The sequence below is a fragment of the Mustela lutreola genome, chromosome 15 (genome assembly GCF_030435805.1).
Source record: "Mustela lutreola isolate mMusLut2 chromosome 15, mMusLut2.pri, whole genome shotgun sequence".
NCBI classification, from domain to species: domain Eukaryota; kingdom Metazoa; phylum Chordata; class Mammalia; order Carnivora; family Mustelidae; genus Mustela; species Mustela lutreola.
The window spans coordinates 24,585,924-24,612,986 of NC_081304.1; the positions used below are offsets into that span (position 1 = coordinate 24,585,924).

General features: G+C 44.0%; 1 protein-coding gene across 6 annotated transcripts in view; it reads left to right on the forward strand.

The window, feature by feature from the left end:
- B4GALNT2 (beta-1,4-N-acetyl-galactosaminyltransferase 2) overlaps positions 1 to 27,063 on the forward strand; it is a 47,259-nt gene that overhangs the window by 781 nt on the left and 19,415 nt on the right. For 3 of the 6 annotated variants that reach the window (XM_059148252.1, XM_059148249.1, XM_059148250.1), the window contains 3 exons: positions 22,480 to 22,511; positions 23,462 to 23,650; positions 24,206 to 24,343. In XM_059148252.1, coding sequence (XP_059004235.1) covers positions 22,480 to 22,511; positions 23,462 to 23,650; positions 24,206 to 24,343 — 359 coding nt within the window. Of the gene's footprint in view, positions 1 to 19,032; positions 19,114 to 22,479; positions 22,512 to 23,461; positions 23,651 to 24,205; positions 24,344 to 27,063 lie in introns of all 6 variants that reach the window. The other 3 variants (XM_059148254.1, XM_059148255.1, XM_059148253.1) reach the window with 2 other exon arrangements.

The window sequence follows — 27,063 nt, forward strand, 5'->3', positions numbered from 1 at the left end:
AGAGAAAAGTGGGCGGTGGGCCCTGGGCGATGAGCGCGCCGCGGGGACACCGCGGTCTCTGGACTGAGCCGGACCTGTCCTCCCACGTAGCGCGGCGGGAAGGGGACAGGACGCCGTTTCGAGCCCCTGCTCTTTCTCGATCGCCGCATCCCAGGGCACCCTGATTTTACAGTCGGAAAATTGGACATGGAGGTTGCCTCTGGTCCCGGGGAAGGTGTCGCTCGGGTGTCCCAAACGTGGGAATCGGGCGGTGCCTGGGTGGCTCAGTGGGTTAAGCCTCTGCCTTCGGCCCAGGTCATGATCCCAGGGTCCTGGAATCGAGCCCCACGTCGGGCTCTCTCCTTGGCGGGGAGCCTGCTTCTCCCTCTCTCTCTACCTGCCTCTCTGCCTACTTGTGACCTCTCTGTCTCTCTCTGTCAAATAAACAAATAAAAAATCTTAAACAAACAAACAAACAAACGTAGGAATCGGTCGGCTTGGGACGCGGGCGCTCCACCAGGGGACCACGGGCTCCCGGCGGACGGGAAGCTGAGGTCGCTCAGAAAACAGCCGGAGCAGTCTGGGAGTTTAGAAAGTCGGATTTCAGGGACGCCTGGGTGGCTCAGTTGGTTAAGCGGCTGCCTTCGGCTCAGGTCATGATCCCAGGGTCCTGGGATCGAGTCCCACATCGGGCTCCTTGCTCGGCAGGGAGCCTGCTTCTCCCTCTGCCTCTGCCTGCCTCTCTGTCTGCCTGTGCTCACTCGCTCGCTCTCCCTCTATGCCTGACAAATAAATAAATAAAATCTTTAAAAAAAAAAAAAAAAGTCGGATTTCAGACGCCCGGGGCGCGCAGCCTCGAGGCAGAGTGGGCGTCTGTCTGTTCCAGAACCCGGGAGCAAAGGAGCCGGAGGACTCGAGGAACAGTCACGGGGGCGGAGGGGGTGGTGGTGTGGCGGGCAAGGAGACGTGGAAGTCTGCTTTAATTTTTACAGCCTACAAAAAAGGATCAAAATACATTCTGTGCCTTTTTACGCCCAAAGTTTATTTTCTTTGTATTTTTCAATATTAGAGCCATTATTAAACACTGACAAGGAAATCCTCCTGCGAATCTTGCAAAAGAGTGTTCGTGCGATGGATGATGAATGCTTTATAAGCATTCGCATGAAGCCGGGGTTCTACGGAGGATGTGGCGAGGGGAAGGGAGGCAGCCCCGCGTGCAGAAGTGTTCCGGCTTCCATTCCATGTTTCCTCTCCCTCCCCAGCACCCCCCACCCCTCGTTTCTTAATGTGTGACTGAGCAGTCCCGGTATCAGGCTGGGTGCCAAGGAATTTAAAACTGGCAAGGCCTTGGCAGGTTTGACTTTTCCTTCACACATGGACAGCTGGAAGGCCCAAGAGGTCTTGGTTTTAACTGACATTGTTTGCTGTGGTTATAGCCCTGATCTTAAGGCAGCTGGCCTGCGCGGCCATGGGGGGAGCTAATCTTTCTTTCAACGAATTTTTTTTAACTTTCGCTTGCCTCTTTATGACTCCCCCCCCCCCTTTTTTTTTTTTTAAGATTTTATTTTGACAGAGAGAGATCACAAGTAGGCAGAGAGGCAGGCAGAGAGCAAGGGGGAAACAGGTGATCCTGGCTCTATCCCCTGACCCTGAGATCATGAGCTGAGCCTGAGATCATGACCTGAGCCTAAGGCAGAGGCATAACCACTGAGCCAGCCAGGCTCTCCTTTATGATTCTTCTAAAAAGTACTCTCTACACCCAACCTGAGGCTCAAACTCAGGACCCAGAGAGCAAGAGTCCCAGTGCTCCACTTACGGAGCCAGCTAGATGCCTCTAGTTTGTCTGTCTGTTTCTTTCTTTCTTTCTCTGCCTTGTTCCTTCCTTCCTTCCTTCTTTCTCTCTCTTTTTTTCTTCCTTTCTTTTTAAAATAAGAAAATGTGAGATTTGGGGGCACCAGGGTAGCTCAGTGGGTTAGGCACCCCAGACTTAATCTCAGCTCAGGTGGTGATCTCAGAGTGAGTTGAGCCCTATTGGGCGTGGAGCCTACTTAAAAAAAAAAAAAAAAGTCTGATTTTGGAATGGGTATTTTTGTTTTTGTCCTCTAGAACAGGCTAGTCCACTTGACACATGCTGCCAACCCCAGAAATGTTCGTTACAGTGTCAGGTGCTAAACTCAGTAAATTGGTGAATTCATCTCATTTCATACACTGTGGATCACTTTTTTTTTTTTTTTTCAAGACAGGGGTGGGGGGGCAGGCTTCCTGCTGAGCAGAGAGACTGATGCGGGGCTCGATGTGGGGGGGGGGGGCTCGATCCTAGGACCCTGAGACCATAACCTGAGTCGAAGCCAGAGGCTTAACCCACTGAGCCACTTTGGCGCCCCTGTGGATCACTTTTTTTTTTTTTTTTTAAGATTTTTATTTATTTATTTGACAGATGAGATCACAAGTAGGCAGAGAGGCAGGCAGAGAGAGAGAGGAGGAAGCAGGCTCCCCGCTGAGCAGAGAGCCCAATGCGGGACTCCATCCCAGGACCCTGGGATCATGACCCGAGCCGAAGGCAGAGGCTTTAATTGTGGATCCCTTTTTGATTAGGTATAGACCCTGTTCTAGATTGACTCTAGATTCTCCCTGTGGAGAATATTCTCTTATTATGTCCACTCTACAGTTGTGGAAATTGAGGAAAGAAGTCGCCCAAGGAATGCATCGGAAGGAGCAGATTGGAATTCAGCTCCATTTGAGACTAAAGCTGATGCTTTTCAATTGCTTGGGACATTTTATTTGTAATATTTCACTCAACAAATGTTTGATAATCTGCTCTTTGCTAGGCATTGTGCTGGGTACTAGGAACACAGCTGTCCTCACCTCTTGGAGAAGTGGTAACTTCAGCATATTTCATTCCCAGCTGTTCTTCTTCTTCTTCTTCTTTTTTTTTTTTAAGTAGCCTTCACCCTCAGCATGGAGCCCAACGTGGGGCTTGAACTCACAACCCTGAGATCAAGAGTCCGATGCTTAAGAGTCAAATGAATAATGGACTGAGCCACCCACCTGCTCCTCTTAGCTATTTATTTTTAACACCCCCTTCCTCTACAGGACAGAATTATTTGCAGTAATAATCATGTAATAATAATATTCTCTTGCTTCTTCCATTTAAAGACAACTGAAGTAAACTGTAATTCCTAAAGATACCAAAATTGGACAAACTATTTTAGGTATGAATTAAAATGGGTGCTTACCGAACAAAATATTACACTTGGCAGTTTGTGCCGTTTGGCTGCTTTAAATCTTAAACACTAATGAAAAATCAGTGGGCACACATACATAATGACAGAATTGAGGTGACTGAAGTTTGGTTTACTCATCTTTAAATTAGATGACAGGGAGGGGTTCCTGCTGGGTGGCTCAGTGGTTAAGCGTCTACCTTTGGCTCAGGTCATGATCTCAGGGTCCTGGGATCGAGTCCCGCATTGAGCTCCCCGCTCAGCGGGAAGCCTGCTTTTCCCTCTCCCACTCCTCCTGCTTGTGTTCCTTCTCTCGCTGTGTCTCTCTCTGTCAAATAAATAAATAAAATATTTTAAAAAATACAATAAAATAGATGACAGGGAGATAGAGGAGGGATTTGCTTCATTCATTCCACGCATGGACCTGGTATTGTGGTACCTCTGGGTCTACCCCCTAGGGGCTTAAAAAAAAAAGTGTGCTATTCATGTGTGTTTCACATCTGCTGGCTTAAATGGAGGAATAGGTAAGACCACATGGTTTACAACCAAGCTGCGCCCTAAGCCAGTTTCAACTATTTCTCCATTTACCCCGGTTGCAAGCTTACCTTTGAAAGGAATGTATGGAGCTGAGCCAGGTGTGTGTTGGGAGCCAACTATGTAACTGAGTTGTTTAGATCAAATTCCATGAAAAATATGATTTTTCTAAAGGATAAGCAATAAATGGTGCTGTTTTGAAGCTCATGTATATTATTAAACTGTCATAGTAAGTGACATAGACATAAAATAGCATTTTTATCTCAGAAGCTTTTACACTCTTAGAAATGATGGAGGACACCCAGGAGCTTAAAATTAAAAAAAAAAAAAAATTTACGAGAGGCAAGGGAGGGGCAGAAGGAGAGGAAGAGAGAGAATCCCAACATGGGGCTCGATCTCAAAACCCTGAGAAAAATGACCTGAGCCAAAGTCACGTGTCCAGATGTTAACAGACTGAGCCACCCAGGTACCCCAGGAGCTTTCATGGATATGAGTTGTATTTATTCCCACTGTGACATGAGACATTAAAGCTGAGAAAGTTTATTTTTATTTTTTGAAAGATTTTATTTATTTATTGGATATATATAGAGAGAGAACACAAGCAGGGGGAGCGAGAGAGGGAGAAGCAGGCTCTCTGCTGAGGGGGGAGCCTGATGCAGGGCTGGATCCCAGGACCCTGGGATCATGATCTGAGCTGAAGGCAGATGCTTAACTGACTAAGCCACCCAGGTGCCCCCCGAAGCTGAGAAAGTTAAAAAAAAAAAAGTATTTGTTAAGGCATTAAAAATGACAATTCTCAACCTACCAGATGTTAGCATCGTGCATTTTATAACTTTTTAAAAGATTTTTATTTATTTATTTGACAGAGAGACAGATCACAAGTAGGCAGAGAGGCAGGCGGAGAGAGAGGGGGAAGCAGGCTCCCCGCTGAGCAGAGAGCCCGATGCGGTACTCGATCCCAGGACCCCGGGACCATGACCTGAGCCGAAGGCAAAGGCTTTAACCCACTGAGTCACCCAGGCGCCCATGCATCATGCATTTTAATGAAAAATTAATTATTTGAAGGTTTGACCGGGACTGGTTGATGTGCTTGCTAACTGTTACTGGCTGGAGACTTTGGTTTGCCTCTATGGGGCACTCTGTGGGCAACTCACAACAGGGCAGCTGGCTTTGCCAGAGCTGATGACTTGAGAGGGGGTGTGCCATCAAGATGAAAGCCACGGTGTCTTTTATTACCTACCTTAGAGGTGACCTATGCTTTTTGCATATCGGTCACCCTGGCCACTGTGGGAAGGGGGTACACTAAGGTATGACTACTTAAGAGGTAGAGATCATTGGGGGCCACGGTGGAGACTGGCGACCACAGGATTTTTGCATCTCCTTTTTATGAATGAGATTGGCTGTGGTTTTCCTTTTTTTTGTTCAAGATTTTATTTTGATTTTTTAAGTAATCTACACCCAATGCAGGGTTCATACTCACAACCCTGAGATCAGGAGTCCAATGCTCCATCCGCTGAGCCAGCCAGACACCCCCCACTGCCCCGCTCTGATTTTTCTTTCTTATCACATCCTTCTCAGGTGTTGATAAACTGTTTATGCTGTTCCACAAAACAAGTTGGGGAGGGTTCCCTCTCTTCCTGTTCTTTAGAAGAGCAGAAAATGAAATCAAAAGGAAAATTTGGAACTATAGGATTACTCAGAATTTTCTCTTTTTGCCCGTGTTGGTTTTTATAAGTTGTATTCTTCTCCAAGAATTTTATTTCCTCTACTTTTTCAAGTTTATTGGTACAAATTATTAATTTATATTCTCTTATTACTTCGTTAATGGCTGTAAGTTTCTAGTGATGCTCTCCATGTTCCTGCCACTGGCGATTTGTGCCTACTCTTGCTTTTTCTTGATCCTAGATGAGGTTGATCCATGATGAGGTTATTTTATTGGTTTTTAAAAATAAAACAATTTTTGACTTTGATGATTCTTTATAGTGTGTATTTCCTTTTTTTTTTTTAGATTTTATTTATTTATTTGGGGGTGGGGGTCATGAGCACAAGCAGGGTGAGGAGCAGAAGAAGAGGGAGAAGAAGAGTCCAGGCTGAGCAGAAAGCCCGATGTGGGGCTTGATCCCAGGACTCTGGGATCATGACCTGAGTCGAAGGCAGACGCTTAATGACTGAACCACATAGGCGCCCCAACAATAAGTGATTTTACCATAAATTACTTTGCCATTCTCTAAGCATTGAATATTTAAGTCATTCATTAAAAAGTTTATCTTAGTTAGAGTGCCCCTTTGGTACATTAAAAATTGGCAAATATAGGATTATTCAGACTTTTTTTCTTTTTTTTTTGGCTGTGTCCGTTTTTGTAAGTTGTATTCTGTAAGAGTTTTCTTAATTCCTTTGCATTTTCAAGTGTATTGGCAGAAAATCATCTGCCAGTTGACAGAAAGAGATCACAAGTAGGCAGAGAGACAGGCTGAAAGAGAGGGGGAAGCAAGCTCCCTGCTGAGCAGAGAGCCCGATGCAGGACCCAATCCCAGGACCCTGAGATCATGGCCTGAACCGAAGGCAGAGGCTTAACCCACTGAGCCACTCAGGCACCCCTCTGGTTTTTCAGTGTTAAGTAATGACGAAGGGAACATATGGTTGTCTATATCTCTTTACCTCTATATGTCTATGTGTCTGTCTGTCTAGACATATATGTCTAATTATATCTAGTTGTGTGGTTTGACAAGCCAAGATTCTCAACCTCCTTCTATTGTTTCTTTCTTTCTTTCTTTCTTTCTTTCTTTCTTTTTTAAAGATTTATTTGTTTGACAGACAGAGATCACAAGTAGGCAGAGAGGCAGGCAGAGAGAGAGAGACAGAATGGAGGAAGCAGGCTCCCTGCTGAGCAGAGAGCCCGATGCAATGCAGGGCTCGATCCCAAGACCCTGGGATCATGACCTGAACCGAAGGCAGAGGCTTTAACCCATTGAGCCACCCAGGGCGCCCCCTTCTATTGTTTCTCTGTGTGAACTTTTGTTAAACTTGGCAGCCTCAGGTAATTGTGTCCAGGAAAGTTCCGTGTCAGTAGATTTGCATGCTCACAGGAAAGGGCTGGTCCGAGCAGGCATCTACTCCCGGGAAGTTGTCTCTGCTTTTCGGGCGTGTCCTGGAGAGGGGAATGGATCCTTTTTTCATGTGTTCAGAGGCATTTTTAGGAGGCCTGCCTGACTTGACAAGCCTTCAACCTTGACAAGATCAAACAAACTAAACCCTTTGCAGGTTCAACAAAGATGAGAAAAGGCACTCCCCGCGGTTGGTTGAAAACACAAGCAAGGAAATAATTCACTTCTAAAAACGATTGTTTAAAACTGTGCAGTAGCCAAGCCTTGCAAATTTGGTTCCCTTCCTATGTGACAGCCAATGACAGGCTTCATCAAAATTCAATACTGCATCCCCGGGATGAAACCAGACTTGTTTTGAATGTTAACATTTGCCACCATAACACATATCCATGCTGATATTTTTCTTTAAAAAAAAAATTATTTATTTATTTGACACAGAGAGAGAGAGAGACAGTGAGTACACATACAAGCAGGGGGGAGGGGAAGGGGCAGAGGGAGAAGGAGAAGCAGACTCCCCGCTGAGCAGGGAGCCCGATGCAGGGCTCGATCCCAGGACCCTGGGATCATGACCTGAGCCAAAGCCAGACGCTTAATGAGTAAACCACCCAGGCACCCCAAAAAAGGAATTTCTTCTTGCGAACCAAATATTTTACAACTTTGAGGTATCTGTGATTTGGCTTTTTGTCTTTAAAATCTACCTCATTTGATATTAATATAGAGATACCAACTTTATCTTGGGTACTTAGTTTATTTATGTTCCTTTTTAAATTCTCAACATCTCTATTTCCATGTGTTTTAGATGTGTCTCTTGCAACACCTCATATTAACTGGGCTTCTTTTTTCCATCCAGCCTATCTTTGTATTTTAGCTGAAACATTTAACTCATTTACTTTGGTTTAAATCTAACTTTCTATTTGTTCCACCTGATCTATGTTCTTCTCCCTTTTCTTGCCCTTTTTTGTATTGCTTATTTTTTATCATTCCATTTTCCTGTGTATTAGCTTGAAAGTTATTCACTGTTTGTACTGTTTCCATGGTATTTACACGATAGGTTGTAACGTATTCTTGACCTATGAGAGTCTAAAATTACATGGTATTTTTTATCTTCCTGGGCAACGCAAAGACTTCACAACACTTTTCTGCCTTTCCTGACTAATTTTACTTTTTGTGGGTTGTTGTTCTATGACATACAAAACGGTATTACTGCTTTATGTAGGCAGTAGTTACCTACATTTCCCCCACTTACTTGCCATTTTGATTTCTCTTCATTCTTTTCCTTATGACCTTCTATCGGGGATAACGTGCCTCCCGTAGCTCCTTTAGTGCGAGTATGCTAGTGACAAATTCCTCAAACCGCGATTCGTCTGAAAATGTTTTTTTTTTTTTTTTAAGATTTTATTTATTTATTTGACAGACAGAGATCACAAGTAGGCAGAGAGGCAGACAGAGAGAGAGAGGAGGAAGCAGGCTCCCTGCTGAGCAGAGAGCGCGATGCGGGGCTCGATCCCAGGACCCTGAGACCATGACCTGAGTGGAAGGCAGAGGCTTTAACCCACTGAGCCACCCAGGTGCCCCCAAGATTTTATTTTTTTAAGTAATCTCTACATCCAATGTGGGGCTTGAACCTACGACCCTGAGATCAAGAGTCTTACGCTCTACCAACTGAGCCAGCCAGGTGCCCCTTTCCAGTATTTAAAGTCCTCTGTTCTTCTGCCTCTTGTGTTGGTGGTTGTCTCCTGCTCTGTCTTTAGTCTTGCCTAATTGTTTAGTGTAACCATCGAGCTGTCAATACTTGTTATTTTTTTGCTTCTTAAAATTCCATCTGATTCTTTTTTATATTCTTCAATTCTGTGTTGAAATTCCCAAATCAGGGCGCCTGGGTGGCTCAGTGGGTTAAGCCGCTGCCTTCGGCTCAGGTCATGATCTCAGGGTCCTGGGATCGAGTTCCGCATCGGGCTCCCTGCTGGGCAGGGAGCCTGTTTCCCTCTCTCTCTCTCTCTGCCTGCCTCTCCATCTACTTGTGATCTCTCTCTGTCAAATAAATAAATAAAATCTTTAAAAAAAAAAAAAGAAATTCCCAAATCACTAACTTATAATTCTTCAGTGTCCTTAGTCTATTTATTTTACAGTATGTCTGAGAACTTCAGTCTCTGAAGAGACCTTGTGATTTGGTTTGATTTTGCCTTACTTGCCGCATTAGACAATGTAATCTCCATATGTGCTAAATATCATCTTTACAAAATACGTTGCAGACATCATCTGAGATGTAGGCTGCTGCCAGAACCGAGGATTCGTGTTTGGCTCTGCTAGGCACTGGGAGCAGGGGCAATGTGTGGTTGCCTCAGTTCAGCTTCCGAGAGACGGTGGGCAGCCCAGCCAGCCACGCCTGAATCCGCTTTTCCTGGAGGAGTCCCTTGAAGTTCCCGCACAAAGCGACGGGCTTCACTTGGAACCCCCATCCCGACCTCTACCCATAGTGGATCTTGGACTCTAATATCTAGACTTCTAATTCTGAAAGGCTGAGAACAGCATGCCCAGCCTCTCAGCTGCCCCCTTAGGAATCGGTAAACACAACCAGAGGGAAAAGGAACCTCATTCTTGAGCTTCCGTTACCCATCCAGTCCTGCCCCTGTAATTCATTACCTTGGTAGCCATCTGAGTGCTTCAGGCAGATGTGTTTTTGGTTTGGGTTTTGGTTCAACTTTTCCAGTTATCAACAGTAAAAAAGTTGGTCCAAATTGCTCTGTCCTCTCCTGCTGGAAGCAGAAGTCCTTTGCCCCTAAGGCATTAGGATGAGGGGTGCCTGCGTGGCGCAGTGGGTTGAGCCTCTGCCTTTGGCTCGGGTCATGATCCCAAGGTCCTGGGATCAAGCTTTGCATCAGGCTCTCTGCTCAGTGGGGAGCCTGCTTCCCTTCCTCTCTCTCTCTCTCTGCCTGCCTCTCTGCCTACTTGTGATCTCTCTGTCAAATAAATAAATTAAATCTTTAAAAAAAAAAAAGTTTCTAGGATGAGCCAGCAGGGGAGGTAAAAGCTCCATGAGACTGATTTTGGAGTCTTATAGCAAAGGTGGGGTATAGCTAATTTTAATTGAGTCCAAGAAAATAAAGATGATATTATTTGTACTTCTAATATGGCAAAACAATTAATAGTTATTATTATAGAATTACAGTTGATCCTGGAACAAAGTGGGGGTTAGGGGCACTGCCCCCCCACCCCCAACTTCTGCATAGTGAAAAATCCACATAGCACTTTTGACTCCCCCCAAAACTTAACTACTAGTAGTCTACTGTTGACTGGACGCCTTCCCAATGGCATACACAGTTATATGTATATGTGTTATATAATGTATTCTTAGAGAATACATAACTTTTTCTTTTTTCTTTTTTGGTATTTCTAGGCTATATGGCTTGTCTGTGAGTTTTTCATATTGTGGCAAATCTCCCGAATATTTCCAATATCCTTACTGAGAGAAATCTGCATATAAGTGGACCCACACAGTTCAAACCCGTGTTGTTCTAGGGTCAGTTGTGTGTAATAATTCATAGTTATTATGTATATAATTTGAATGGGTTTCTGATACTGGCAACCCAAATTCCTAACTACAGTACGCAGAAGCAGTATGTATGCACCACTTTTACCTAAAATCTCACCAGAACTTTTTGGTTGTTAATTTAATATGTATAAAAAGGCTATTTCAAAGTTACTTTTAATTTTAGCACTTTTAACTTTCAAGTGAGAACAAGTATTTTCCTATGTGTTTGACAGTAAATATATCTATCCTTGAGTTAGTACTTTTTTTTCATCTTCTGTGCCCACTTATTCATTGGTATCTTGATGTCTTTTATGTAAGTGAATTGAGATTAAACCTCTGCTCCCATATTTGTTAGGAACCATTTCAATAGTCCAATAGTCCTATTTTTATTTCAGGGGTGTTTTTTACTGTATAGGTATTTTAAATATATTTTTTAAAGATTTTATTTATTTGTCAGAGAGAGAACACAAGCAGGGGGAGCGGCAGGCAGAGGGAGAAGTAGGATCCCGGCTGAGCAGGGAGCCCAACGCAGGACTCAATCCCTGGACCCCTAGGATCATGACTTGAGCTGAAGGCAGACGCTTAACCGGCTGAGCCACCCAGGCACCCCAACACTGTGTACGTATTTTATTTTATTTTATTTTTTTTATTTTTTATTTTTTTTAATTTTATTTATTTATCAGAGAGAGAGAGGGGGAGAGAGCGAGCACAGGCAGACAGAATGGCAGGCAGAGGCAGAGGGAGAAGCAGGCTCCCTGCTGAGCAAGAAGCCCGATGTGGGACTCGATCCCAGGACGCTGGGATCATGACCCGAGCCGAAGGCAGCTGCTTAACCAACTGAGCCACCCAGGCGTCCCCTGTGTACGTATTTTAAAAAGTTGGATGCACACTTAAGCATTTTGGTCTTTCCCCTTGTAGGTGTTTCTAGGCTGTAAAGTATTGTGGTTCACAACAAACAAACAGAAATTATGAGATTGCTTTCATTGGCAACAGGAAAATCCTGCCTAACCAGCTTCCATTGTCTGCTGAGGGGCAGACATCTGGACCAAACCTGCTAGGGTACAAGAGCCTTTCAGGGAAATGAGTATCCCCATCTTCTGACCCAGGACTCAGGCTGCTCCTGCAGTTCCCCCCTGGTACGAAAGTTCTGTACCTGGAATGTGAGAACTGCTTGTCGGGGTTAAGTGGCTTCACCTTGACCCTGAAGGGACAGGCTGACACCACCTAATACGGATGACTGGCTCCTGTCCTTATTTCTCACCAACTTTAGAAATTGCACGTTGGCCTTTTCTTGAATGTTTCTCAAACAGGGTCCAACCAAGATAGCAAACTCATGTGATAATTTTAACCAGTCCCCACAGCAGGACACAAACAGCGCAGACTGAACATTGTAGAACAAACACTTGTACTTCTAAAATAAAAATTGAAAAAATTTTAATCAATTATCAAAAATTATCAATTATCCAAAAAATCAAACATCAGAATTTTTTATCAATTATCAAAAAAATTGATAGAAGTTCAACTGCTTCATATCTTATTGGTAATCTCCTACCAAACAATTCCCCTTCATGACTGCATCCCAAATGCTATCGCTGGCTGGAACCAGGTTTTGTAAATGGGAACCCCAAGGCTGAGAAACGTCCAATCACGTGGTCCAAACGTGAGTAAGAGGAAGTGAACTCCTATTTTCTGCATGGGTTTCTATAACTTGACTATTTGAAGTGTGTCCCTCCTTGTCTGAAGGCCATTTTAGAAAATGCAGAAGTTACAAAGTAGTGAAAATTCCATATAAAATTTTTATACATACCCCTATTTCTGGGCTTTGGTTTATTCCCTTTACCTATTTGCTTACTCTGGAATCAGTATCATGCTTTTAATAACTGTAGCTTTCTAATAATTTTATTCTTCAGTAAGAGTACAGCAGCCATCCCTCTTATTTGTAACATATTCCTTGGTATTCTCGTGTTCCCATTAGAGTCATTTTAACAACAACAACAACGACAAATCTTTTTTTTTTTTTTAAGATTTTGGGCGCCTGGGTGGCTCAGTGGGTTAAGCTGCTGCCTTCGGCTCAGGTCATGATCTCAGGGTCCTGGGATCGAGTCCCACATCGGGCTCTCTGCTCAGCAGGGAGCCTGCTTCCCTCTCTCTCTCTCTCTCTCTCTCTCTGCCTGCCTCTCCATCTACTTGTGATTTCTGTCAAGTAAATAAATAAAATCTTTAAAAAAAAAAAAAGATTTTATTTATTTATTTGACAGAGATCACAAGTAGGCAGAGAGGCAGGCAAAGAGAGAGGGGGAAGCAGGCTCCATGCTGAGCAGAGAGCCTGATGTGGGGTTTGATCCCAGGACCCTGAGATCATGACCTGAGCCGAAGGCAGAGGCTTTAACCCACTGAGCCACCCAGGTGCCCCACAACAACAAATCTTGTTGCAGATTCACTGGTGTGGTTGTTCTGTTAAATTTATAGATTAATAGAGAGTGAAGTTACATCTCTGAAATATGGAGTTATTGTAGTTAAGAAAAAGGAAATTAGGGCAACCCTCTTGGGACCCGTCTCACTCTTGAGAGCTTTTTCTATATCTTCACTTAATAAACTTCCACCACTTTACTCATATGCACACAAAAAAAGTATAAAGATTTTATGTCCATTTATTCGTATTTCCCTAATATCCAAGTACTTATCTTAATTCTTAATTCTTGATTTGTTCAATGACAAAAGTAATTTTTAAAAAAGATTTTATTTATTAATTTGTCAGAGAGAGAGCACAAGAAGGCAGAGGCAAAGAGAGAAGCAGGCTCCCCACTAAGCAAGAAACCCGATGTGGGACTGGATCCGAGGACCCTGGGATCATGACCTGAGTGGAAGGCAGCGGCTTAACCAACTGAGCCACTTCCATGTCCCAAATGTAATTCTTTTTTTTTTTTTTTTTTTTTTTTTTAAAGATTTTATTTATTTATTTGACAGACAGAGATCACAAGCAGGCAGACAGGCAGAGAGAGGGAGAGGAGGAAGCAGGCTCCCTGCAGAGCAGAGAGCCCGATGCGGGACTCGATCCCAGGACCCTGAGATCACGACCCGAGCCGAAGGCAGCGGCTCAACCCACTGAGCCACCCAGGCGCCCCCCAAATGTAATTCTTAATCACTGCAAAAAGTAAGAGAGAATATAGGAATATATTGATAGAAGAACACGTTGATTGAACAATTCCACACTGTAATCCGATTCCTAGCACTGACTATAATTAACAACTTGGTGTATGTCATTTCAGATTTTTAAAAAAAATATTTTATGTATTTATTTAACAGAGAGACCATGAGAGAGGGAGCACAAGCAGGGGGAGTGGGAGAGGGAGAAGCAAGCTCTCCACTGAGCAGGTAGCCCGAGGCTTGATCCCAGGACCCCCGGGATCATGACCTGAGCCAAAGGCAGACGCCCAAATGACCGTGCCACCGAGGTGCCCCTCATTTCAGATTTTTCTTCTGTGACCACAACACACTTTAAATAGACATGTAGTCTTGTATCCAATCCAATAAGGTCCTAGTTTTTAAAAGGCTTTATAATATGTCTATTCAGTAATTTGCTTTAAAAAAATGCATTTCGGGGTGCCTGGGTGTCTCAGTGGGTTAAAGCCTCTGCCTTCAGCTCAGGTCATGGTCCCAGGGTCCTGGGATCGAGCCCCGAAACGGGCTCTCTGCTCAGCAGGGAGCCTGCTTCCCTTCCTCTCTTCTCTCTGCCTGCCTTTCTGCCTACTTGTGATCTCTGTCTGTTGAATAAATAAATAAAATCTTAAAAAAAAAACCCAAAATGCATTTCAATATTTATTTAGATATTTGAATTCTTACACTGGGGTTTTGCAAGCCGGTGAACATTTGGCAACTTCTTTCTCCCAGAGAACTGTTAACATACATTCCCAGACAACAGAAATATATAATTTCAACTAGTATCAACGTATATGACTTTTTTATAAACGGATTATCAAGTAATAAAACAAAAACTCTCATAATAAATTCTCAAGTATCCAAACATGATGTGACACAGCTCAAAACTCGTCTGCTGCTTTCTGCACGTTCATGTAACACCACTTCACTTATACGAAAGACCGACATTGTACTTGCTTTTGTTAGCCAAAAGAAATCCAAAGAGGATTTTTGCTTTTGTGAAAAAAGATGAAAAGCGGAAAAAGGTGGAAAGCAAAAACAGCGTTCCAGGTCTGTTTTCCAAGCCCTCTGTATAGATGCGGCGTGCGCCCGGAGCCGTCTCAGTGGCGCCACCAAGCACCTTTCCAGGGAACTACACTCAGCATCTCAACGTCAAAGGCACCAGACCTTTGCACAGTGTCTGCGACCAACGGACTTATCTCAATTTTATTTTGTGCGTCCTTTAGCAAGAGGTTTGTAAGGTATCAGAAAAGTCTAAGTGTGGTCAGTTTGGAGGTCTGGCAACACTAAAAAATTTTCTATATAAATTTATGATGATTACTTCTTTGCACCGTTTTGCCTTACAGAAGGTCTCATATGGTCGCTTGCTCTAGTTTCAAAGAATGGGGCAAACCTGTCATATATTAGACTTCTGCTAAGTTCCTTGCCAGAAATTTACTTCTTTTTTTTTTTTTTTTTTTGAAGAGAGGTTGGGATGAAAAAAAAAATCGCACTTCAAACAAAAATAAAAGTGGTAAACAACTCTTAAAATCATGAGATCGGAGATTTTATGACTAAAATTCATTTTAGTTTCAGTAACAAAGCATCACCACCTTTTAAAAAATAGTTACTAAATTAAAATATGTATTCTACATGTTCTGCGCAAGACAAAGGCAATCTTTTATTAAAAACATGAATAGCCCTCTCATTGTTTTTCAGGCTTTCTCTGCTAAATTGCATACCACATGCAAACATTAGTGAACTGTATGGCTTTTGTCTTAAGACTTTATGGTTGTGCTTCCTTCCAAACGGAGGTTTTCTTTTTGTTTTTCTTCTCTTATTTTTTCAAGATTTTAAAAATTTATTTGAAAGAAAGAGAGAGCACAAGCAGGTGGAGCTACAGAAGGAGAAGGAGAAGCAGGCTCCCTGCTAAGTCGGGAGCCAGATGTGGGACTTGATCCCAGGATGGGGGGATCATGACCTGAGCCGAAGGCAGACACTTAACCCTCTGAGCCACCCAGGCACCCCCAAAAGATTTTATTTATTTAAAAAAATTTTTTTGAAGATTTTATTTACTTATTTGACAGAAAGAGAAAAATCACAAGTAGGCAGAGGGGCAGGCAGAGAGAGAGGGGGAAGTAGGCTCCCTGCTGAGCAGAGGAGTGGGGGGGTTGGGGCTCCACCCCAGGACCCTGAGATCATGACCTGAGCCGGAGGCAGATGCTTAACCCACTGAACCACCCATGCGCCCCAAGATTTTATTTTTAAGTAATGTCTACACTCAACGTGGGGCTTGAACTCATGACCCAAAGATCAGGAGTCATATGCTCTACCGACTGAGCCAGATAGGCACTGCTAAATATATCTTTTTGATGAAATATACCCATAAAACCCTCCTGGTGTATATTGAAGTACAGTGGTAGTTGTCTCGAGAGAAAACATCTGTGGGGCGGCTGGGTGGCTCAGTGGGTTAAAACCTCTGCCTCTGGCTCAGATCACGATCCCAGGGTCCTGGGATTGGGCCCTGCATCAGGCTCTCTGCTCAGGAAGGAGCCTGCTTCCTCCTCTCTCTCTCTCTCTGCCTACTTGTGATCTCTGTCTGTCAGATAAATAAATAAAATCTTTTAAAAAGAGAGAGAGAGAAAACATTTGTGCAATTCGAGCTGCGAGATGAACTAGGTGTTTTTTTGTTTGTTTTTAATAGAGAGATTTTATTTTTTTTTTTTTAAAGATTTTATTTATTTATTTGACAGAGAGAGATCACAAGTAGGCAGAGAGGCAGGCAGAGAGGGAGAGAGAGGAGGAAGCAGGCTCCCTGCTGAGCAGAGAGCCCGATGCGGGACTCGATCCCAGGACCCTGAGATCATGACCTGAGCCGAAGGCAGCGGCTTAACCCACTGAGCCACCCAGGCACCCTAATAGAGAGATTTTAAACTTAAAAGTACGACTAATCAACCATGGTGTTTGGTAGGTGTCATCTCAAAAAATTGGAAGTGATCTTGTTACCTCCCTCAGAAGAACAACTGGTAGTATTTGTTGCCAATATATAAAATTTAAGCAAACAATTAGAGCTTTGTACAACTTTGTCCCCTGCAGCAAGCTCGACAGCTTCTCGGTTTGTAGAGACATCTCTGATGAGGGTGGTGTTGGTTATCAGTGAATGTGGACTTTCGATATTGCATAATGAGATGCATTAACATTAGGAAGACCAGCATAACTCAGGGCAACGATATTTTCCATATGACCAATGAATGATGCTGTAAAGTCATACACGGGTAAGAGATCAAAGTACAGGGTAGATTAGTGGATTTTAATGTAACAGCACAAAAAAATCATTGATATGGTTTTGCATTCCTTTTAATGACTATGAACCTTTTAAGAAATGTCTGGATTTTTGGTCTTGATTTTTTTGTGTGGTATCTGGATAAATAGCCACAATTATCTGAAAAAGTAAAATATTTCTCCCTTTTCCAACAACATATCTGCGCGAGGCCATATTTCCTTCATATATGTCAACCGACAATATGTAACATTGAATGCAGGAACAAATATGAGAATTCCTTCGTCTTCTATTAAGTTAGATGTTTTTTTTTTTTTTTTTTTTTTTTTTTAAAGATTTTATTTATTTATTTGATAGAGATTACAAGTAGGCAGAGAGAGAGAGGAGGAAGCAGGCTCCCTGATGGGCAGAGAGCCCGATGCGGGACTCGATCCCAGGACCCTGAGATCATGACCTGAGCCGAAGGCAGCGGCTTAACCCACTGAGCCACCCAGGCGCCCCTATTAAGTTAGATGTTAAAGAGATATGAAAACATGTCGAAGTGATGCTGTTCTTATCACTACTTTTTGTTCTGAAACAGGTAGTTATTTTTCACAAAAATATGTTACTTGTGTTAAAGTGTGTGGGGTTTAGTATTCTATTGTTAAATGAATAAATACTTTAAAAATTCCTCCAATTTAATGTCCAGGGTGGTAAGCATTGATAGGTGAAATCCACAAAACAAAGAATCTTTGGCGTCCTCAGTAATTTTTAAAATTGTGAAGTCGAGGGGCGCCTGGGTGGCTCAGTGGATTAAGCCGCTGCCTTCGGCTCAGGTCATGATCTCAGTGTCCTGGGATCGAGCCCCGCATCGGGCTCTTTGCTCAGCGGGAGCCTGCTTCCTCCTCTCTCTCTGCCTGACTCTCCACCTACTTGTGATCTTTCTCTCTGTCAAATAAATTAATAAAAAATCTTTAAAAAAAAAATAAAATAAAATTGTGAAGTCGGGGCGTCTGGGTGGCTCAGTCAGCCAAGTGTCCAACTTGATTTTGGCTCAGGTTGTGATCTCAGGCTGGCAAGATGGAGCCCTGCTTCAGACTCTGCCCTCAGTGTGGTATCTGCTTGGGATTCTCTTTCTCCCTCTCCCCCCACTCGTGCTCTCTCTCTCTTAATAAAATAAATAAAACCTTTCATTTTTTAAAAAAGATTTATTTATTTATTTATTTATTTATTTATTTGACAGAGAGAGAGAGATCACAAGTAGGCAGAGAGACAGGCAGAGAGAGAGAGAGAAGCAGGCTCCTGGCTGAGTGGAGAGCCCGATCCGGGACTTGATCCCAGGACCCCGAGACCATGACCTGAGCCGAAGGCAGAGGCTTTAACCCACTGAGCCACCCAGGCGCCCAAATAAAACCTTTTAAAATAAAATAAAAATTAAATTGTAACGGGGCGGAGTGCCTGGGTGGCTCAGTGGGTTAGGTCTCTGCCTTTGGCTCAGATCGTGATCTCAGGGTCCTGGGATGGAGCCCCACATCCGGATCTCTGCTCAGCGGGGAGCATGCTTCCCCCTCTCTCTCTGCCTGCCTCTCTGTCTACTTGTGACCTCTCTCTCTCTCTGTCAAATAAATAAATAAAATCTTAAGAAAAAAAATAAAAAGAAACTTAGGGACCTATTAGTTGAGGTATGGACCTTCTTTGCATCCTGATTGGATCCTTAATAAAAAGAGAGAGAGAGACGATGGGGAGATTTAAATCTTGTGGACACTTGATAGTAATAAAGAATGATTGTTAATTGTTTAGCTGTGATACAGTATTGTGTGGGTGTGTGGCAGGGCAGTGTGTGTAAGAAACTTTGTATCAATCAAGCCTCAGTCAAGGAAACAACTACTATGCATATTACAGAATAAGAAATTAATTATAGGGGCGCCTGGGTGGCTCAGTGGGTTAAGCCGCTGCCTTCGGCTCAGGTCATGATCTCAGGGTCCTGAGATCGAGTCCCACATCGGTCTGTCTGCTCAGCAGGGAGCCTGCTTCCCTCTCTCTCTCTCTCTGCCTGCCTCTCTGCCTACTTGTGATCTCTCTGTCAAATAAATAAATCTTTAAAAAAATAAAAAGAAATTAATTATAGAGTCAAGATCCTAGTGTCCTGTGATCGAGTCCCCACATCTGGCTCAGCGGGGAGACCGCTTCTCCCTTTGTGTGGCTCTCTCTCTCTTTCAAATAAATAAAATCTTTAAAAAATTTTCATTAAAAAATTCATTACAGGAATTGGTATGCTTATGGGACAAGCTGGGGAAGTAGAGGCTCAAAAAAGGACCAGAGAAGTCCTGAACCAGCTTTGGCAAAGTACGTTGGAAGCATCCATCTTCTGGAGGACAACCACAGAAAGAGTTGGTGGAGATGGTTATGGAAAATCGTTTGTTCTTTGTGGCTCCTGCTACCATGAGCTCACAGAGGAAGTTCTGGTAGTGAACTGGGTTTCGTTGGTCAGCAGGTCCAGTCAGTGGGAAGGAGGGCTGGATGTGGAGTGGGGAAAAGCAGACCAAGAGGATGGAACTTGCCAGTGCCTGGCTATCCCTCACAGCCTCTAAGGAAGGACAGGACAGGACACCTTTCAGAGCACAATGGCTACAGTTTCACTTCCGCCTCCCAAATTGTATGAAAATTTCTCTCATGGCTGTCCCTCACCTGGAATCACACAGGGAAAGGAGTTCTGGAAATGTGGTTCTGGCTCAGTCATGCATGAAGTACATAGCTATGCCATTACTCTTCAGAGATATCTATAAGAATTCTCACCGGTGCAATCATATGGTGTCAAGATTTGCTTCAAAATGGTTTGGGAAGGAAGGGGAATAGGAAGAAATAGACAGCTCCATTTTGCCCATGAGCAGAAGATGGGTGATGGTTACCTGGAACTTTGCTTGACTATTCTCTTGATGTTCTGTGTCTGCTTAGAATTTTCCTCTAATTAAAAAGTTAATTAAAAGTGCACTCTTGGGGTGTCTGGGTGGCTCAATCGGTTAAGCGTCGGACTCTTGATCTCTGCTCAGGTTATGATCTCTGGGTCATGAGGTGGAGTCCTACGTCAGACTCTGTGCTCAGTAGGGAGTCTGCTTGAGATTCTCTCCCTCTGCCTCTCTCCCATGTGCTCTCACTCCCAAATAAATAAATAAAAATATTTTATAAAGTACACCTCGGGGCACCCTGGTGGCTCAGTGGGTTAGAGCCTCTGCCTTCCGCTTGGGTCATGATCCCAGGGTCCAGGGATCGAGCCCCGCATAGGGCTCTCTGCTCAGTGGGGAGCCTGCTTCCCCCTCTCTCTGCCTACTTGTGATCTCTGTCTGTCAAATAAATAAATAAAATCTTTAAAAAAAAAGTACACCTCTTGCACTTTTCCCCCTTGAAGTATCAATAGACTCATAGATTTTTTAAAAGATTTTATTTATTTATTTATTTAACACAGAGAAATCACAAGTAGGCAGAGAGGCAGGCAGAGAGAGAGAGGGGGAAGCAGGCTCCTTGGTGAGCAGAGAGCCCGATGCAGGGCTTGATCCCAGGACCCTGGCATCATGACCTGAGCCAAAGGCAGAGGCTTAACCCACTGAGCCACCCAGGCACCCCCAGATTTTATTTTATTCAATGTGGTGTAGCTCATTGTAGCCATTGTTCTTGTGTATGCTTCAGTTGTCCCAAATATGGCTGGTGGAAGACTAAACTGGCTCCTATTTTTTTTAAAATTTTATTTATTTATTTAACAGAGAGAGAGATCACAAGTAGGCAGAGCAGCAGGCAGAGAGAGGGCAGGGGGAAGTAGGTTCCCCGCTGAGCAGAGAGCCTGATTCAGGGCTCGATTCCAGAGCCCTGAGATCATGACCTGAGCCAAAGGCAGAGGCTTAACCCACTGAGCCACCCAGGTGCCCCATAAACTGGCTCGTATTTCTTTGAAGATGACTGTGGTCTTCTTAGATAGCTCCTGTCCTTTCTGGCACTACGGCACTCCTTCACTCACTTTACATTTCCCTTACCCCAAACCCAGAACTGGGCCAGTTCTTCCAGGTGCTCTTATTTCCTTTAGAGGGGAAGAATGTTTAGAGACCAAAATACAGGTGTTAGGTGTTAGATGTGCTAGTGATTATTAGTGAAGTGTCATTTCTTCTGGGTCCTTTCTTAAATGTTTAACAAATGAAGAATGGATGTTGGATTTTATTTTATTTTTTTTAAAGATTTTTATTTATTTATTTGACAGAGAGAGATCACAAGTAGGCAGAGAGGCAGGCATAGAGAGAGAGAGAGGAGGAAGCAGGCTCCCTGCCGAGCAGAGAGCCCGATGCGGGACTCGATCCCAGGACCCTGAGATCATGACCTGAGCCGAAGGCAGCGGCTTAACCCACTGAGCCACCCAGGCGCCCCTGGATGTTGGATTTTATTAAATGCTTTTTTAAAATTTAGATTTTATTTATTTGATAGAGAGAGATCACAAGTAGGCACAGAGGGAGGGGGACGAAGTCTCCCTGCTGAGCAGAAAGCCCAATGCAACGCTGATTCCAGGACCCTGAGATCACGACCTGAGCTGAAGACAGAGGCTTAACCCACTGAACCACCCAGAGGCTTAACCCACTGAACCACCATATTAAATGCTTTTAAGATCATCTGTCAATATAACCATATTCTGAATTTTCACCTGGTGAAATTTATTAATAAATTGCATAATATTGAATCATCCTTGAACTCCTAGAAAGAACTCCCATTTGTTGATGATGACTCATTCATGTAACCTACCATTGTATTCTAGTTCCTAATATGTATTTAGCATAGGTATATAGCTATTCATGAGTACTCATGTCTGTATCACTGTAAAGCTTTTATTTATAAATCAGGCTGGAATTGTTTACTGGTGAAACATGGATCTGAGACTTTGTTGAAAGGGAGAGTAGATAGGCCTTTGATAATTTTCTCAAAGGCTTTATCACAGGTCTGTTGAGGTCATTTGTGTTTTTCTGGAAAGTCATCCCTTTCATTGGGTGTTCAAGATCCAGGTTTCACTTTGTGTCTCTTGTTTTCTATTCCCCCTTCTCTTCTTGGTTCAGGGGACCAGAATAATCTGATCTCATTTCTAATTCCTGGGGAAGAAATTGTGGTTGACTGGCCCAGCTCAGACCAGGTGTTCACCCTTGGTCTAATCCACCATGGCCACGGAGTACCGCGTAGTGAGCTAAGATCTTAGGTGTCCCCGGTGTGGGTCAGGAGAAAAGTCTTACAGAAGAGAGGTTATAAACTGGGCAGACACCACAAAAGCTGTCTGCTCAGGGCTTAGAGTTAGCAATGACTCCATTTTAGGTTTCTCTAATTCACGACTTTCTCCTTGCGTTGTTCTTAAGTTCCTCTTTCTGCTTTTCTTAGCTTTGTTCCTTTGTCCTTTTCTCAAACTCCTTTTTTTTTTTTTTTAAAGATTTTTATTTATTTATTTGACAGAGATCGCAAGTAGGCAGAGAGAGGGGAGGGGAAAGCAGGCTCCCTGCCAAGCAGAGAGCCCGATGTGGGGCTTGATCTCGGGATCCCGGGATCATGACCTGAGCCGAAGGCAGAGGCTTAACCCACTGAGCCACCCAGGGGGGCTCCTTTTTTTCAAGCTTCTTATTTGATTGCTTAATTTATTAATTTTGTGTCTCATAGTTAGAAATTGGCATTTAAAACTTCCATTTTTCCTCTCAGGACAGTTTGAGTGTGTTCCATAGTTCTGGAAGGTAATGTCTTTATTATCTTTATATTTTCATTCCGAGGTCTGTGATTCAAGGGTTGCTTTGGAAGGCCTTTCTAAAATCTCCATGCTGTTGGGGAAGCGGGCTTTTTGTGAGGTTACATTTTTGATTGTGCTGTCATAGTATATGATCTGAACTATTTCTACTTGATTACAGTTTTCTTTGCGTGGCCCATTTTTGTAAGTGTTGTAAGAGCTCTTTGACAGAATATGAATTATATCATTTAGTTGCTATACTGTTTTATATATTTTGGAGACTTGATTTGTGAAGCACTGACCTGCAAGAGTGTTAGGTGGTAGATGTGAGAATGTTGGAGTCTAAGACTATCTTTGTATTTGTAATCCTTCTGCCTTTTTTTTCTTTTTTCTTTCTTTCTTTCTTTTTTTTTTTAAATGTAGGCTCTACACCCGGTGTGGAGCTCAACACGGGGCTTGAACCCACTGAGATCAAGACCTGAGCTGTGATCAAGAGTCAGATGCTTAACTGACTCAGCCCCCCAGGTGCCCTGCTATCTGTACTTTAATGCTATTGTTTAGTGGATAAAGTTCATGACCACAACATCTGTTTTGTGGGTCATGTATTTGGTCATTGTAAGTGATCTTTTTTGTCCTATTTAATACTTTTTTTTTTTTTTTTGGCCTTGAATTCAACTATGCTGACATAAATATTGCAAACCTTACTTTCTTTTTTGTCCCCCTTGGGGTGTTTTTGCCCATTCTTTGCTTTGTGGTTTTTCCGAGTCTCTTTGTTGCGGCTTGATTCTTCACTCTCTTTTTAAAATAAGAAATCACTTTTGGTAAGCAGTATAAGGTATTTCACTTACGTTTTTCCTCAAGTTATTATTCCCACGAACATTACACAGTCGAGTCATTTATTAGGTGGTCAAGAAAAAAAAAAAGATGTTAACGGAATTTGGTCTTTTTGTCTTCTAACAGGTCTGAGTTTCCTTGGCTTCTCAAGATCTCAGGGTTACTCTTAGGACTTGGCACTGTTGTATTTCTACTCAGAAGTGTGGAGTTCAGTAGCCCCACGCCAGAGCTCCCTCATTCTGCTCTGGCCGACCAGATCCCGAAGCTTCTACCTGAGGAACGACTCAAGAACCTCTTTACCTACGAAGGAATCTGGTGAGAGTCAATTTATTCCACATTGGTCCGATGTCTCCCTTGTTCCTCTGACGGTTTACTGTGCCCAATTTACTGCCAGTTCCCTGCCTTCCCGAACCTGTGCTTGTTGTTCAAGTGATCCTAACTGGGGGACCTGGAGAAGGGCTGGTCTGCAGGGTGCTGTGTGCTCTCTACAGCACCGAGCAAAGTCCCTTTAAACTACAAAGGGTGTGGTTGGCTAAAACTGTAAGAAAGATGCTTCCTTTCTGTCCTGCTGGCCTCCTCTTCTGGTGAGGCCCCGATGCCATGAGCATTCACATGACTCAAGTTCAAAGCCATTTGGTGCTGGAGATAATTCTAGAGAGCAGGCTTTCTTCCCCTTCCCCTTTCTCCACCCGACCCCTGTATCCCTGGGAGAGAGCACTGCTGGGATTCCAGAATCTCCTCCTGAGTAAAGCAAGTGAGTATATGGAAAGGAGATTCTCAGGGTGAAACTCACACTGATTAGGCCCCGGGGTCTCTCACCCACCAGCCCACCCGCCCACTCCATGGTCACAGTCCCTTTTCTGGTTTTAGGCTCTTCCCGAAAAACCAGTGCAAATGCGATGCTACCTCACAGCCAGGAAGCTACAACTTTCAGGATGCCTATGACCAGACTGAGCTCCCAGCGGTGAAAGCAAGGAGACAGGCTGAATTTGAACACTTCCAGAGGAGGTAATGCAGACTGTGAGGGCTCTTTGGTGCTGGGGTAGAGCAAAAGCTCTCTCTACTGTGTCCTGAGGGTGTGGGTCCCAAGAAAACAGGGAGGAGCTCCTCGCTTGCAGGAGTCCCTGGGGGACACTGTTAGGAATAAAGCAAGGAGAGAGAACAGAGAAAAATGGCCCATAAGTGAAGATTTACCAAACTTTGGATGTCTAGAACATTTCATAGTAAGAACAGAGCAAAGGAATGAAAATAGTCTGGGATGTCCATGTGGTGTTGGTGGCACAACTCCGGCATCCAGACCTTCACAGCAGGTGACTTTGCAGCAGGTGCACCTCTAATTCATTTACGTTGGGAGCATGTTTCCCCGTGCTATATGCAGGGCCTAGAATGACACACCTGGAGTGTATAGGCCAGGGTTGTTGATTGAAAAGAGCGATGATCGGCTCTGATGGGCTTATATCAAAAGGGTGTTTGTCGGAAGGATGTTGGAACCTCCTCAAAACCATAGGTGATAGGATGACCAGGCTAAGAAATCAAGAACCAAGGAGCACAGAAGGGCTGGACAGGCCCACCCTTGCTCCCTCCCTTCTTTTCTTCCTTCCTTCCTTCCTGGAATCATTTATGAGTCATAGCAGAAGGTATGCCATAATAAAAAATAAAAATAAGGGTGCCTGGGTGGCTCAGTGGGTTAAGCCTCTGCCTTCGGCTCAGGTCATGATCCCAGGTTGCTGGGATTGAGCCCCACATCGGGCTCTCTGCTCATCGGGGAGCCTGCTTCCCCCTCTCTCTCTGCCTACCTCTCTGCCTGCTTGTGATCTCTCTCTCTGTCCAATAAATAAGTAAAATCTTTAAAAAAGATAAAAATAAAATAAAAATAAAAATAAGAGCACCATGATTAGGGACTTGAACTCTAGAATAGGCTAGATAGCAAGTGACTTCACCTCCTAGTACTTAACCATCCTCATATGGAAATTATAATAAAGATACTTCTTTCATAACCTTTGAAGGCTTTGTAGTGTGCACTGTATTAACATACAAAGACCTAGTAACTCATGAAGGGCCTGAAATATACAAGCACTACAAAAATATCACCTGCTGCTATTGTTGTGGTTTGCTATTAGAATTGTTGCTCTGCTGGTTCTCCCAGGAGACACATAATTCATTAAGAGATACACAAATCACCTAAATATTAGATCATTGTAAGTGCTTCATGGAGATGTAAATTAAAAATAGGTGTGGCAGAATGTTTCTTGATGGCATAAAATTTAATGGGATGATGAAGGAAGGTGACCTTGAACTCTGATTTGTATATCAAGCAGGAGTCCCCACCACCTCCTATAAAGGAGAAGCTCTGAAGGAAGAGTTAATCCAGGGCTCAGAGCCTTGGGCATGGGGTGCTTTCATGATGGCTGGATGACAAACAAGCAGGTGATGGCTGTCGGAGCTCTGGTCGCTCAGGGGAGGGCTGGTGGGATGAGCCCAGAGAGAGGCCAGTAAGCCAGGAGGTGGAGCATACGTTTTGCTTTCTGAGTAATGCAAAGAATGGAACCATTTTTTTGGTAAAGATCTCATTTGTTTATTTAGAGAGAGCATGAGTGGTGGGGAGGGGCAGAGGGAGAGGAAGAGGAAGAGAGAGAACGTCAAGCAGACTCCACGCTGAATGCAGAGCCCAACCCGGGGCTGATCTCACAACCCTGAGATCTTGACCTGAGCTGAAAGCAAGAGTCCAATGCCCTACCGACTGAGCCAGTCAGGCGTCCCAAGAACTGAATGGTTTTTAGAAGTGGCAAGTTCTTAGAGATACTTTCGTAAAATATCGCTCTGGTTTCTCGTGGAGAATTACATCATAGGAAGGTATAGGGGAGGCAGGGAGACCCGGTGCTTAGTTGGTGGGAAGGTAAAGGTTCGTCTACTGCTGGAACAGTGGTGTTTGTGCCTCTCGGATGCACCGTCCCCAGGTGCCCAGTTGGCTGAGCCTGAGTCATGAATCAAGGAAGAGAAAGGGTGAGTTGGGCCCTCCAGGGTTGATTTGGGGACTCAACTACCACCTCCCCGCCCCCCAACTACATACAAATGGGAGACCCCACAGAACAGAAATGGGGGCACCAACAGGAGGCAGCACTGGAAGTCAAAGAACCAGTGGGTTAGATAGAGGATTCTGGCGCGGATTTGAACCCTGCCCCCACGTAGCTGTGTGAGGAGCAACAGGGCTCCGTAGTTAACAGTGTGGCCAAGGGAGGCTGACCGGCTGCGTTTGGGTCCTGCATCCTCCACATCCCATCCAGGTGACCTTGCTCCGGCTGTCTACCCTCTTCTGTAAAAAGGGCACCTGGGTGGCTCAGTGTGTTAAAGCCTCTGCCTTCAGCTCAGGTCATGATCCCAACGTCCTGGGATCGAGCCCCGCATTGGGCTCTCTGCTCCATGGGGAGCCTGTTTCCTCCTCCCTCTCTGTCTGCCTCTCTGCCTACTTGTGATCTCTGTCAAATAAATAAATGAAATCTTAAAAAAAGGGAGGGGATAGTAATCATACCGAGAGTTGTTGCGACATGTAATGAAAGGTATGAGGGAAACAGGCACATTCTTGCAGGACGATGGCTTCTGTCTTTGGTCTGGGCAGTGTGGGGCTGCTGGGAGAAGGAGGTCAGGACTGTTCCCAGCAAGGAACATCGCAGGTGTACCTATTGCAGGAGGTGCGTGGTGGGGGAAGGGAGAAGAGGCAGGAAGCTTGG